The 13,589-nt window shown below is 48.2% G+C and overlaps 1 protein-coding gene across 3 annotated transcripts in view; it reads right to left on the bottom strand.

Moving 5' to 3' along the window:
* Positions 1–917: 917 nt before the first annotated feature.
* The window catches only part of arhgef18b (rho/rac guanine nucleotide exchange factor (GEF) 18b), a 43,881-nt gene continuing 31,209 nt past the window's right edge, over positions 918–13,589 (bottom strand). Inside the window, exons 26-31 of one of the 3 annotated variants that reach the window (XM_042057421.1) lie at positions 13,474–13,551; positions 13,184–13,261; positions 12,300–12,785; positions 4,623–4,938; positions 4,076–4,189; positions 918–3,892 (exon numbers count right to left, since the gene is read on the bottom strand). In XM_042057421.1, coding sequence (XP_041913355.1) covers positions 3,729–3,892; positions 4,076–4,189; positions 4,623–4,938; positions 12,300–12,785; positions 13,184–13,261; positions 13,474–13,551 — 1,236 coding nt within the window. In that variant the 3' untranslated portion in view covers positions 918–3,728. The remainder of the gene's footprint in view (positions 3,893–4,075; positions 4,190–4,622; positions 4,939–12,299; positions 12,786–13,183; positions 13,262–13,473; positions 13,552–13,589) is intronic. The other 2 variants (XM_042057423.1, XM_042057422.1) reach the window with 2 other exon arrangements.

The raw sequence follows: 13,589 nt of genomic DNA, 5'->3' as shown, positions 1-13,589 counted from the left end.
AATTACTCTAATGTGAAGAAGGGGCCTTGCGGACCCAAATGCTTGCAGCATATACTGACTGCATGGAGCGAGTGACTGAAATCCATTTTCTCCACAGATGAGCACTTTGGGTTTCTCCATTTGTTTTTCTCCCCTTTGAAGCCTCAACACAAAATGACTACAATTGGAAAAAGAATAGTGTTGACATCCAGCACTTCCCCGCCTGGCTCACGCCGCCCAAGGGGGGCGGGGGGGGGGGGGCGGGATGGGGTTGGGTTTGGGGGGAGGAAAAGCAACTCCGCAAAGGGAAAGGCCCCAAGTATAGCCCAGCAGGAGACAAAAGAGGCCACAAAAAAATCACACAAGACACACAGTGGTGGCATCACCCTGCACTGAAGAGCACAGAAAAAAATAAGATGCAACGAGCTGGCCACTCGGTCTGTCCTGCAGGGATCGGCGGAGTGAAGCCGCACCACCTGAAAATAGCTCTTCCAGTCGCGAGCCTGTAATTAGGCCTGTCCCCAGAAATGGCCAACAGGTCCCAAGCAAGCTGGGCTTTGTGTCTCGGGGCCCCCAGGGCCCGGTGCCAGGAACAACAGCTCTGGAGCCAGATGTACAGTGATGGAGACTGGCTCGGAGACATAACATTACACTTGCTACGTTATATTGCCTCTACGGTAAAGAATATCAAATGTGACCGTCCACGATTTTATTTTCACTCGCTGCAGCAGGGTCGAGTTCTGAGTGTTTTTTTGAAGTGAAAAGAGAACCCGAGAGCTTCTGGAAGCTTCCACTGAAGTTGGCAGGCGATGTTGTGTATGAAAGTTGTGTTGGTCTGTGTTTTATGTGGCTAACACAATCACTTCTCTCTGTATCCTCCAGCACAGAACTTGGCACCATAAAACACACACATCCACACAAACACGCACACAGAGATAAAGTTTCTTGAAGACATTTTATTACTAAAATTATTTTTTTTCCTAAGGCAGCAATTGTGTGTCAACAGATCTCTATGTTTTGGAGTGATGCAAAATAACAATAGAAAACAAATCATTGCCCAGCGTGCTACAAACCTCAGTCAAATCACGACCAAAATACTTCATTATTAATATAGGCTTCTCCTTCAAGTTCGCTACTATCCAAAAAGTGACTAGTGTAAATTGGTGGTATGCAAAAACAAAGTGATATTTACACATTACACAAGGTCCTCAAAGCATACCTAGAGGTAAAACTAACACATTTCTACAGATAACCTTTCAACAAGCAATCTCCACTGACACAGACACAGTGGCAGACAGGAGGCTGCTACCAAATAATATAGTTTTTTTCTTCATAAGACATCAGAGATTCAAGTGGCCAGTGGCGGTACAATCACAGACAGGTTTAAATCTTCACCCAGCGTGCAGAATCTTCGGACTTGAAGGGTTGGGTGAGGTGGGGTTGGGGCATTCGGAAGGGGACTGGGGGCTCCTGGACACATCTAAAGTGCTCAGCTGCTCAATGCGCTGATCAAAGGGTCCATCTTGACTGGCATTTGAAAAGCACATTCTCCACCATCAGGGGCAGGAGGGGCTTTGTCCCCCTCCAGAGTCCAGCCGAGCTCCAGTGTTCTAATCCGACACTCCAATCCTGCTCACTCAGCCTCTCCTGCACCTGATGGGAGTCTCGGAGACAGAGCACAATGGTGTGTGCTGAAGGAGTGTTAAAACTCTTATCTAATGGAGGATTACCAGCAGGGTCGGGCACAGTGACTTTACATGACCAGGGCTTTAGGGTAGGTTTTTTTGTAATAATAGTATACTTTCACGGTAAGGGGGGGGGGTCAATTAGGTCTTGTGTGGTCTCTTTGGTCAGTCGACTGAAATGTGTGGAGAATCATTTTTTGATCAGTCAACATTAAAAATGTATGACAGGAGAAAGAACATCCAGAGTTCACAAGATAGCCCACTCTCGTCTCGAAATGTTATTAAGCGACATCAATGCACAGTCCTCTAAAAATAATCAAACATCAAAACAACCTAAAACACAGGATACAGTTCACTACACATAGCATAGTTTTCCTCTGACTTTAAAACAGACTTCAGACTTAAAACCTCTAACCAAAAATAGCTCTCACATACATTCCCCATCCCTTCATAAAAGGTAGCTTCACCACGTGACCATGCACTAAGGATGCATGAGGAGCTTACAAAGTATATATACATCACAGGGATACACAGTGATTTTCCCCCATAAAGACTTAATACACCATCACCACAGAGGATAGTTGTTCAGTGAAACCTGTCCATCCTGCTACTCACCTCTCAGCTAACGATCATGGCCTTCAGGCACTTATCTTAGCTTGGGAACGCTGACATGACAACACCTATACAACCACAGCAGAGCAGATCATTTATACAGTGCAACAGGTTTTGATCCACGAAGATGTTCAGTCTTGAGACTTGCTGTTGGTGCTTTTAGGAAACCCAGCATTAGAGAACATACAACTCTTCAGCAACAGTTTGAAGGTGTACCAGGAGTTTGTATGTCACGTGCTTGTCGTCATAAGGTTGATTATCCAGCTCTAGTACATATCTAAGCTCTGAATTTAGTCATTCATTACGGTCAGGGTCTCTGACATCTAGGTTCTTTGATGCTTACAGGCTTATAAAAACAGCCCCTCAGCCACTACTCGAGAGGATCTTCACAGCATAACCACAGAATTAAGAATTTGATCCTGTAGAGATTACAGCATTATGACGTTAATTAAACCATCACGTTAACCATCTTTCATACCTCAAGCCTTTGTTTGAAATGTGTGACCACTGAAGACAAACCACTGATCACCATCATGATCAAATGAGCCATTCACAAAACGGATGTATATTTCACAGAGAAAAGATGCTCCTTGAAGAGAGAAAACAAAATCCAACAGGCTCCATAGGGCGAGTGGCTGCTGTAGAATTTCCAGCAGTGGAATTGAAATGCATAAAACAGCATGCTGTGGTGTGCAAAGAAAGCTCCACAGTGTTCAGCGAATTAAAACCTCGAAAATACTTCATTCTTAACTTCAGTGTACTTTTTTTCCTCCTTTTTTTTTTTAAACAGCAGAGCGACACAGCTGCTTTTAAGCTTTGATTGGCATTGTACACGGCCCAGCTTAAAAAACAAAACAAAAGTAGACAGAAAGAAACAAATGAATAAGGACACCATATGTGCCATTAAATTACTATTTTGCAGAGTGCAAAGCTTCCACCTCAATGGCGTGAGGTAAAGTCACCCATTACGGAGGTTCACTCCTCCCTCTCACCTTCCTCTGAAACACTCTTGTCACACTCAAACTCAAGTAACACCTGCTCACAATGACAGTCTTCCTTCATCACCCTGCACCTTCATCATCGTGGTAGTCATCCTCCTCCTCCTCCTCAGGCTTGCCTTCCTTTTTTGTTGTTCCTTCATCACTTTTTTTTTTTTTTTAAGTCTTTGGATTCTGCCAGACATCATCTCTTATTAAACATCTACATCTAAAAATGTTTCTCTTTTTCTTCCTGCATCGTCTTCACACAAAATTCAACGTTTGATTTTAAAATGTTCTTTTTTTTCCCAAAGTCTGGTTTGTGGCATTAGTTGGGGGAGGAATAAAACTCTAGTTAAAAAAAAAAAAAGTTGTTCTTAAAAGAAATGTTGCATGTGCTTGTGTGCTTTACACGGCTCCGGGCCTCCCTTTGGTCCCAGGATGCATTGCAACAAGCACGAGGCTTGCAGGATCCTCAGAAGAAAATGACATCCTCCTTGGTGACATCCTCCGTGATTTTGTATGGGGGTGGGGGCAGATTCTGCAGTTGGCTGGGGGGTCTGTGTGTGATGCTGGGGTGGATCGGCTGTGGGGGAGGCGGTGGGGGCTCATAGTAGACTTCTGGAGGGTTCACTGGTTCTGTATGGACCACACACACACACACACACACACACACACACACACACACACACACACACACACACACAACAAAACAATGGGCTTTATGCATCAGACCTGGTTTCTTTAGTGTAAGTGTCGATGTGTATGTTTATTCTGTTGCTGTAGGTCTTATTGAGAGGAGCTCTGCTGTGTTTATGGTACCTGGAGGCTGGATGTGGATCTGGTGGCAGGGGCTGATGGAGCGCTTGGCTCTCAGAGAGCCATCGTCCCGCGCGGAGAGCTTCAGGGGCAGCATCTGCTTCATGTCCACGGAGGCTGTGCACATAAACAAAGCATGCGGTATTACTGTTATGAGGGAGTAGGAGCGTGCAACGTTTACATTTATTAATTCGGAAGAGGCTTTTATCCAAAGTGAGGCACAATAATCGAGCTATCCGATCTGATGAGAGCAGAGAGGCTTCTAAGAGTACGAGTCTGTGTCTCCTCACGCGAGCTGTAGAGCATTGTGAGGCTATATATGCAGATGTGAATGGATTCACATGATCACAGACAGTCACACATTCCTGTGAGAGAGTGTGGTGTGTCTGGGTGAGAGAGTGAGATAAAAAAAAAAGGTGTGTGTGTGTGTGTGTGTGTATGTGTGTGTGTGTGTGTGTGTATGTGTGTGTATGTGTGTGTGTATGTGTGTGTGTGTGTGTGTGTATGTGTGTGTGTGTGTGTGTGTGTGTGTGTGTGTGTGTTCCCTCACCTGAGCTCTCGGTGCGGTGCGAGCCCTTGCTCTTGCCTCCCTTCTCCTTGCCCTTGCTGAGGGCGGCCAGCTTGGTGGGGATCTGCTGCTGGACGGCGCCCTGCTTGTGCAGCTGGTTGGTGGTGCTGATCAAGTGGATGGGCACCTCCGAGCTTTTGCCCGCCGTCGTCGGCTTCAGCTCGGGCCGCTCAGGGTAGTCGGCCGGGGAGATGGACAGGCTGGAGCGCACCAGGGGCTTGGGCGGCAGTGCCGGGTCCACTGTCGTCCCCAGGCCTAGCAGCAGCTCCCCGTTAAAGCTGGACGACAGCGGGAGGTGCTGGAGAGGAGAAGGGGAGGACAGGGAAAAGGAACATTAGGAGAGATTGGGTTGTGTGCACTATCACACAGAGAGCATGAATCAACATTAGTACTCCAGGAGATTACTTCTTCTGCATACTCTCCTCTATATTAGTATGCTTTTGTGTGAAGAGACACAGCTATCTTTATAGATAAGATTCTTTTGCTGTGGATGTTGATTTTTGTCCATGAATTTTGGCAAAAATAGTAAAGCAAATCTCCACAAAGTCAATCTACATAACGTACAGAGCTAAAAATACATTTTCCCAACCTGTTGGCAACTGTGAAATTAACCGACGGTAAACAAACAGTTAATGGTGAACAGCAAGCACATCTGGCTTGACTGAGGCCTGCTGAACATGTTTTATATTTTCACGTCTCCAAGAGCCTGGGGGAGAGATGGTTCGACGAGGCCCTGACTGTTGCTCATTTTTGAAAGCGAAGCAGGCGGTCTCTTTGAACATGGCGACTAACGAGCGGGAGGGAAGACGCGTCGTCGACGCGTCGTTGGGGAAACAGAATCTGTTCGTGTGCCAGACGGATATTTATGGCCAGAGGGTGAAATGAGAAACACCAGCGGGCGGCACGGAGTGTGTGTTTGTGTGTGTGTGTGTGTGTGTGTGTGTATGAAGTTCTGCAGCTGATCTGAGTGCAGTTGCAACTTGCAAACGTGCCAGATGAACAATGGCCACAGCTGACATGATTACAGATTGGCCTCTGTATCAGAGAGGAGAGGGAGGCGGTAAGGCTGCCATCGCTCCGGCGAGTGCTCCAAATGACAGTGCTTATACTCCCTGCAATATATATTTAGACTAAACTCAGAAAACAGAGGTTTAGGAGTAGTACTGAATTAACTTCTGGTCCATCTGCCTGCAAAAGAAAGCACTAAAAACAGAGGTTTATCTTACTCTGACAATTCATGTCTTGAGAAAACCTACTCATTTTCTACATAGGGCACTATATAGTGCATAAGTACACATATAAGTATGTTTGAAGTACGCCTGAAAGACATCCAACAAGCTTGTTCTAAATCAAAAGCAGAATGTCTCTGTATGCGGAGCACCAGAAGGGTCTTCGGGTGCTGTGTGGGAGAGGCCGTCTTCTGTGTGACTCACAAGAACAGAGCTCCAGTCCGAGCTGGAGGAGGATGGGGGGGGGGGGGGGGACGACAGGGTGAGGAGCAGGGGAACAGGGTGGGAGGGTATCTCCCACAGGACCAGATGTCTCCAGCTGTGAGGAAGATCCTCCAACTCAACCTTCCAAGGCCAGAGGGTATGTGAGGGGTCATGCAAGCAGGCAACCGTTCATTCGGCACTTAGGCTTCCCTTCTGCAGCGCCGATGTCCCTGAGTACGTACTGTTTGAGGTGTGCTAGAACCTGGGAACAGCAACGACCACAGAACCGGTTCCAGAAGCTCACAGAGGAGTCTTTGTGGAACCCTGGGGAGTGGCAGAGGCTGCAGCTTTCCCAGCTCTGGCGTCCTCGGCACACAGGCGCTCCATTGTGTTTGCACCGCAGGAAAGGTGCCATCCATAAATGCAGGGACTTATCCGGGGCTTTTCAAAAAATAAAGACCTGGGCTCGGCTGTACCGATGCACATAAGCCTTGACTGACAACATATAAACAATCAGTCTTGGCCGAGCTCCAGCCGCACTTCAAATGAGAGGGTGCTTATAGATAATTACAGGTTGTGGCTTCAACCACCCCCCACCCCCCCCCCCCTTCCATCCTGCCTCGCCTGAGATACTCATCACTAAAGAGCCCTGACGTTTCTGCTGACGACGCAGGCGACCTAAACGTGAGACTCAGGTGCCCCCTGCCACCACCGCTCTCATAACTAGGTCACTCATCACAAGGGTGGTTGGCGGGTCTCATCTTTATTCACCAGGACCAGAGCAGGCAGGATCAGGTACATCTGGGGAGACCTGAGGCACCATGGTAATGGGGAGCAGGCTGCACATGCTCACCATCAGGGCATGATGGGTAATTACTCACAACACTCAAGAGTGCCTCAGCAACCACAGCCGCCAGGACTCTGATCCAAACACCAAAAAATCTTTTGTTGTTGCTGTTGCCCTTGTTTACGACCTGTGTCAGCATTTTGTTCCACCACAGTGGTGCTCATGTTATGTTACATGAGTACTTGAGAATAAAGATATAGGCTGGTGTTTACGAACCAAGCTTCAAGCGCCAGACGAGTGAACCGAACAAAACAGATCCAGGCAAGGGATGAGCACTTTGATTAGTCACGACACTTAGCCGTGCCAGAGCAACCGCAACACGCTCTCTCAATCTGACTTAGCGAGAGAGAGGTGAGCAAGCTTTGCATCTATAAGGCTTCCACTTAAGGCCATCAATTTTGTAGTGATCCACAGGACAAATTCTCTCCATTCATTCTGAATGCTAGTAAGAGACTATCCTCACAGCTCTCAGAAGACTGCCATATCTCTTCCTAGCCAGGGTGTCACCAGACAGCAGAGGGCGAAATCTCGGTGCTGTGGGTTAGCCAGAGGGAACGGAGCAGAGAGGGGATATCCAGAGGCCCGAGGCCAGGGAGCGTCCAGCGTGACAGCCTGACCTCATCGCAGAAATTAGATGCCTGGAGCCAGACAAAGGATGAGCACTTTGATTAGTCACGACACTTAGCAACGCCAGAGCAACCGCAACACACTCTCAACCTGACTCAGCGAGAGAAATGCATCGACATGACCTCCACTTAAAGCCATCAATTAATGTCAACGTCCTGCTCATTCATGTTGACTCATGTATGTGAAGCATCACATGAACAATGTTTGACAAGGAGCAATGCGTACTTCCCTGTGCAAATGAAAGGATGTGTACCAGACCAATTCCCAAGTGTTAGCAAGTCAAGCCTGAATTCTGCACCCAACGAGATACTGGAAGAGACAGAGAGAGCGAGAGAGAGAGAGAGAGAGAGAGAGAGAGAGAGAGAGAGAGAGAGAGAGAGCGAGAGCGCGAGAGAGAGAGAGCGAGGGAGAATTGAGAGGAAAAATAGAAGGAGAGATATGGAGCCCTGAGGACACTGAAGTCCACAGGAGGAGTGAAGCACCTGGCCCTGTTCCAGAACACAGTGTTGTGAACCCTGGAGTGAGGAAGTGACTAAGACAAGGAGGGAGGGAGAGAGAAAGAAACAGAAAGAAAGAAAGAGAGCAAGAGAGAGTGAGAGAGAGTGAGAAACAAAAAGAGAAAGAGAGAGAGAGAAAAAGAGAGGACTCAACTGGCCCAGGGCTAACAGCCATGGTTCAGGAATGCTGGGGTGGAGGCGGATGCTCCAGGGCAGATTTTCATGTCCGTGCCATGGGCAAGGGCAACTCAAGCTGCAGAACATGACACTAATGCTCAATGACCAAATTAGGTATTATACAACAGTCGAATGGAACAGTTTTTAACATTTCTGATTGAAAGAGAGACATTTGATGAGTCGCGATATCCCGGCACAACCCACTTGGAGTCTTTATCGCCAGTAATCTGTGTTCGATGTACTTTATCCATGAATTGAATGCAGTCCAACCAAATGTATGAACAATCTATTTATTCAAGGTGAGCGAGCGGAATGGTAGGCAGAGACTTTGTATCTCTGCCTACCATTCCGCCAACATTTGACAGCTTCCCAGTAAGAAAACAAAATGACTGGAGCAGATCCTCCGCCTTGCGTCTACAGCTGAGTCACAGGCGTGGGGATATCCTTTACCAACCACACACTCACCCGTGTCATATATCTGGATTAACACAGACCCTTAATCTCATAATCTCTTACCTATGTATCGAAGAGCAAATTAGGGAATGCATCTTTTGGTGAGGATTTCGGTCTCGTGATATTGGTGATACATGTTGCTATTTGTGTTCATATTGCACTCTTCAGTGCTCCTGTAGCACGTGTGTTGACTGGCAGGGACTGTTCATGGCTCAGGCCCAGCCACTCTGTTTATTTTCCAGTTCCAGAGCCAGGACAGTGTACAAACACTAGAGTTGTTTTGAGCACAAACACTGAAGAGACAGCTAGACTGAAACGAGCAATTAGCCATTCAAATTTGCCAAAAAAGAGCCATGGACTGTACTTTTACCTTTCATTTTTAGATGTTAAAGCCACGTCTGCCTAAAAGCATAGCCTACCAGAAAGATGCAATGCTTGCCATTAAAGGCACCCTATAACAAGATTTGCTCTCAGGGTCCCCCCGAGAGCAAAGTTGAGAAGCACAATAATAAACAAACTCAATACGCATCTTTTGCAACAAAGTATAAATAGAACTCCGATAGAAGGAATGCACCGACAGCAGTCTGTAGAAAAATATCTCTGAATTCCTGTAGCATAGCAGCTCTTTTCTGTTTCCTAACCGAAACTAGAAAGTTGCTAGGTCGGTAATCGCCTACAGAGGGCCGAATGGCAGAACAATGGCAGAAAAATGGCAGAAGTGCCGTTTGTCATGTTATGAGGTAATCTGCCATCAAAATGGTTTTGGAAACTTTATGTTAAGGTCAAGAAACAGATAAGGGTGCCTTTAATAAACAATTTATTTTTGCAAAGGGTCAGCTATGTTAATGTCACCCAACAGACTGGACTGGACTGAACTGAACTGGTGATCACACCGCAGAACTCTCATCGGTAAATGATGATCTCTCAAGAACGTCCTGTGCTGCTGAACAATCTCTTTGGTTTCTATTTTAAGTTGGAGAGGTTATGGCTGCCAAATTTACAGTATATTTCATCAGATTCAGTTATTGTTAGTCAAATCATCAGTCACCACTGAAGCCAGGTAGATGTCTTAATGTTTATCAGGCGTGTAATGTACCTTTGGTGAAATATACACAATCCCCAATTCCTCAACGCATAACCAAGGCAGATGTTTCCTGTCTGTTCCAGAAACACATGTAGCAATCAGATGAAATGCCTCACTCTCTCTCTTTCATAACACTCATTCTAGGCGTCCTGAGGGCAAACTGATTGTACACATTGATAACAGTGCCAAGGTGTGCCGGACGGCGCAGAGATACCACCGGCAGCTGCCTCGGCCCCGGGGGCATGTCCAGACGTGTTGCCAGAGACAACCGGAGAGGAATAAACGATGGTTACGAAATAGCCGAGCGCCCGCGGCGTCTCAACATCAGCGCTGTCGATTCTCTAATGATTGGTTTTGATGAAAACTCCCAGGAGGCGTTGCCTTGGAACGAAGCCCAAAAAAAAAAAAAAAGCAAAAAGCGGAGGCGGAGGTTACTTTAGACAAGAAGATAGCGTTTAATGGCTGCCATGCCAAAATAAACAAAGAGAAAAAGCAAGAGGGTTTGGGATTCTGCTATAAAAATAGCTGTCTGAAATATGCAGCGATGAGCAACTGCCAACATATGACAGCTACACCAAAATGCACAAATTCAATAGTGATCCACAGTAGAGCCTACAATTCTATCCATTCATTCTGAAGACTACAAAGTGACTTTCTTCACAGCTCACAGACGGCCATATCCTTCTCTCTTTATCCAGGGTGTCACAAGGCAGCAGAGGGTGAATCTCAGTGCTGCGTGTTAGCCAAAGGGCACAGGGAGATGACCAGAGACCCGAGGCCAGGAAGCGTCCGGCGTGACAGCCTGACCTCATAGCAGAAATTAGATGCCTGGAGCACAGATAATTCCTGTCAGCTGCACAAGTTTCAGACAGGCTGCATCAGTGAGTGATTTGTGTGTGTGTATGTGTGAGTGAGTGAGTGACAGAGAGGGACAGAGAGTGTGTTTGTTTGTTCGTGTGCGTGCGTGATGTTGATGAGCTACGACTTAACCGAAGAGGAGCCAGGCAAGTCAAGGATACTTCGAAAATATCTCCTCCAAGCCTTAACTCGATCAATGCGTGACGTTTGCAGGGTGTGTGAGTGGGGGAGGGTGCAAGTGTGGGGGGTGTCATGAATGGTGGACTTGTGTCAGGCACGTCAGAGTCCGAGACGGATTCTTGATTCTGGCCCCAAAAACATCTTTGCCAATCAAGAACGTCTGTCTGGCTGGCCGTGAAATTAATCTAGCCGGGCCAGTGGCTGGTGACGTACGTGTGTGTGTGTGTGTGTGTGTGTGTGTGAGGCAACTGATGTCCATCGACCCTATGATAGCAAGGGGTGGGGTGGTCGGCAAGCTTCAACTCCTATCGGCTGATGTGGGGTGTTGGGGACACTGCAGCTTGTTCTGGCAGGAACAGGATACCTGTGCACTAGCAAAAGGAAGCAAAACCCAAATCTTAGGATCCCAGACCCAAGCAACATGCCGTTGAAGAGGAGGCTTAAGTTACGGCATCGCCAACGCCTGGCAGGGCAACACAATATGAGGCATTGTGACGGAGCTGGGAGTAGAGGCAGAAAGGTGGAGCAACCAGGGTGGAGGAGGGGAGGGGTGGAGGAGGGGTGGAGGAGGGGAGGGGAGGGGAGGGGAGGGGGGACCCGCTCCTGTGGGGGTGGGTGACAGGTTATAACTTTGGTTCAAATACCACAGTGCTTTTTTCCCCCCCGTTCATTTGTAAGTTCTTGTTCTTGATTTTCCTTCACTCTTTCTCATGGCATTGCCTTTCCTATCCTGCATGCCATCAGTAAACAGCCTGGCTTTGGTGGAAGATAAACCAGCCTTCCCCACACAGAGCCATATTGTTCCAGGCTGCCAGGTTCAGACAGCTGATGTCTCATAGGCCGGTGGCAGGCAGGCAGGAGAACGGATGAGCCTTGTGTGTGCTGCTAGAGTGAAAGCTTATATTGAGACCACACAGATATATCTCAAGGCGGACGCACTGAATCATGTCATACGACATGTCCTCACCATCACAACATCTCTGGGTTAGCCAAGTGTTTTTGACTCGAAATCGACACTGTGGTGTGACTACCATCAGACTGAGAACACTAAACCGGTTAAAGCAGGTATGACTGACAGACTGACTGATTGATTTCATGTGCTTCTCTCGGTGGGTTGTGGTTGCAGTGTTCCCTTGAAAACGGACCTTCAAGTTTAAGGTGCCCATTTATTGACTGATCAAGTCTCCCAGCAAGGGCATCCTATTTCTGTGTGCAGATATGGGTTTTTAATGTGTGTGTGTGTGTGTGTGTATGCGTGTCTGTGTGTGCGTGCATATGTGTGTGTGCATGTGTGTGTGTGCGGACAGTAAGAAGAGAGGAAGGTAGAATTGTGTAGGTGTGTAGGCATGAATATCTGACTCACTACCCTGTCTTCATACTGATCTGGGGATGGGTTGTGGGTGTGGATTCCCGAGAAAAGCACCAAGACAGCTCTTATTTATAGATCGGTCACGTCTCTAGCGCAGTGACCCAAGGTGGGCACTCTTAGCTCCGTGTGCCTACCTGTCCTGTCTCCTGTCCGGCGAACAGGCCGGCGCTGGGCACGCTGGGCAGCGTGTTGTGCTTCTTGAGCTTCTTCTGCTGCTCTAGGCGCTCCTTCTCGCGCTCGACGGCGCGCGTGGACTCGCGCAGGCGCTCCAGGTCCTCCTGGTAGGTCTGGCGCTGACGCTCCAGCTCCTCGCGCTCCTCGGCCAGCCGCGCCTCTAGCCGCCGGCACTCGTCCTCACGGCGCTGCAGCCGCGCCTCGGCGTCAGCCTCGCGGCGCCGGTGCCGCTCGCGCTCTCGCTCCCAGCTGGCCTGCTCCTTGCGGTGCTGGCTCTGCAGCTTGTGGAAGTGGGCCAGCTCCTCGCGCTGCTTCTCCAGGTTGCGCTGCTTCTCCTGCTCCAGCAGGACGTTGACCAGGCGGTGGCGCCCGCCCCCGGGGCGCTCGCGCTCGCTCAGCGAGGCCCGCTGCAGCTCCAGGTGGCTGTCCTGCTGCGCCACGATCGCCTGGGAGACGGGGAATGAGAAGCACATTTGATATTTGGAACGGAAGTATTTAGATTGGTATTTAGTAGTGGATTGGTATTTTGAGCTGAAGCACGTTTGGTATGCCTGTGCAAAGCAGACACACAGACATGTACACACATCCTGACTCCCATGCACAGATACACCCAAACATGCAATACCGATCAGAATGTGACTAATCTTAGAGTGATGTTCTTAGAGAAGGTATTTTACTGAACTCTGGGGCTTGTGGGCTTCAATGTCTGGCGAGCACCATTAAATCCACTGCCCCTACTCTCTGTTTAATGCCTAAAAGAACTTAAGGGCATCGAACCTTCATTTTAATGGACAGCAAGAGAGTAGCTTTTGGGGGAAAAACACACACTCAAGACATGTTTTACCTGCAGACTGTATAGCCTCTGGGACAGATGAAGCACTTTGTGGAGGAACTGCTGCAAGAGAGATGAAGAGGCATCATGAGAGAGAGAGAGAGAGAGAGAGAGAGAGAGAGAGAGAGAGAGAGAGAGGGTTGGGTGGGTGCTGGTGGGCAGTGAGTGCTCATTCTGACTTACGCAACACCACATATGAGCACAGCTACTGGGACTCCACTTATATAACAACACCTTTATCCATTATTTAACTGCACAGTAATTTGGAAAGAAACAAAATGGCCGCTTCTTTAAAGCCCTACCTCAGCCTCGGGAAAGGAGCTGGTCCACGATGGGTTCCAGCTGGCTGGAGAGGACCCATCTACCTGTGAGAGGGGGGGCTGGGGGCAGAGAGAGGGAAAATATGAGCCAGGCTTTC

This window comes from Alosa sapidissima, chromosome 12, assembly GCF_018492685.1.
Source record: "Alosa sapidissima isolate fAloSap1 chromosome 12, fAloSap1.pri, whole genome shotgun sequence".
Lineage (NCBI taxonomy): Eukaryota > Metazoa > Chordata > Actinopteri > Clupeiformes > Clupeidae > Alosa > Alosa sapidissima.
Note: the sequence above shows the minus strand (reverse complement) of the source record. Positions and strands in the feature narration are given on the sequence as shown.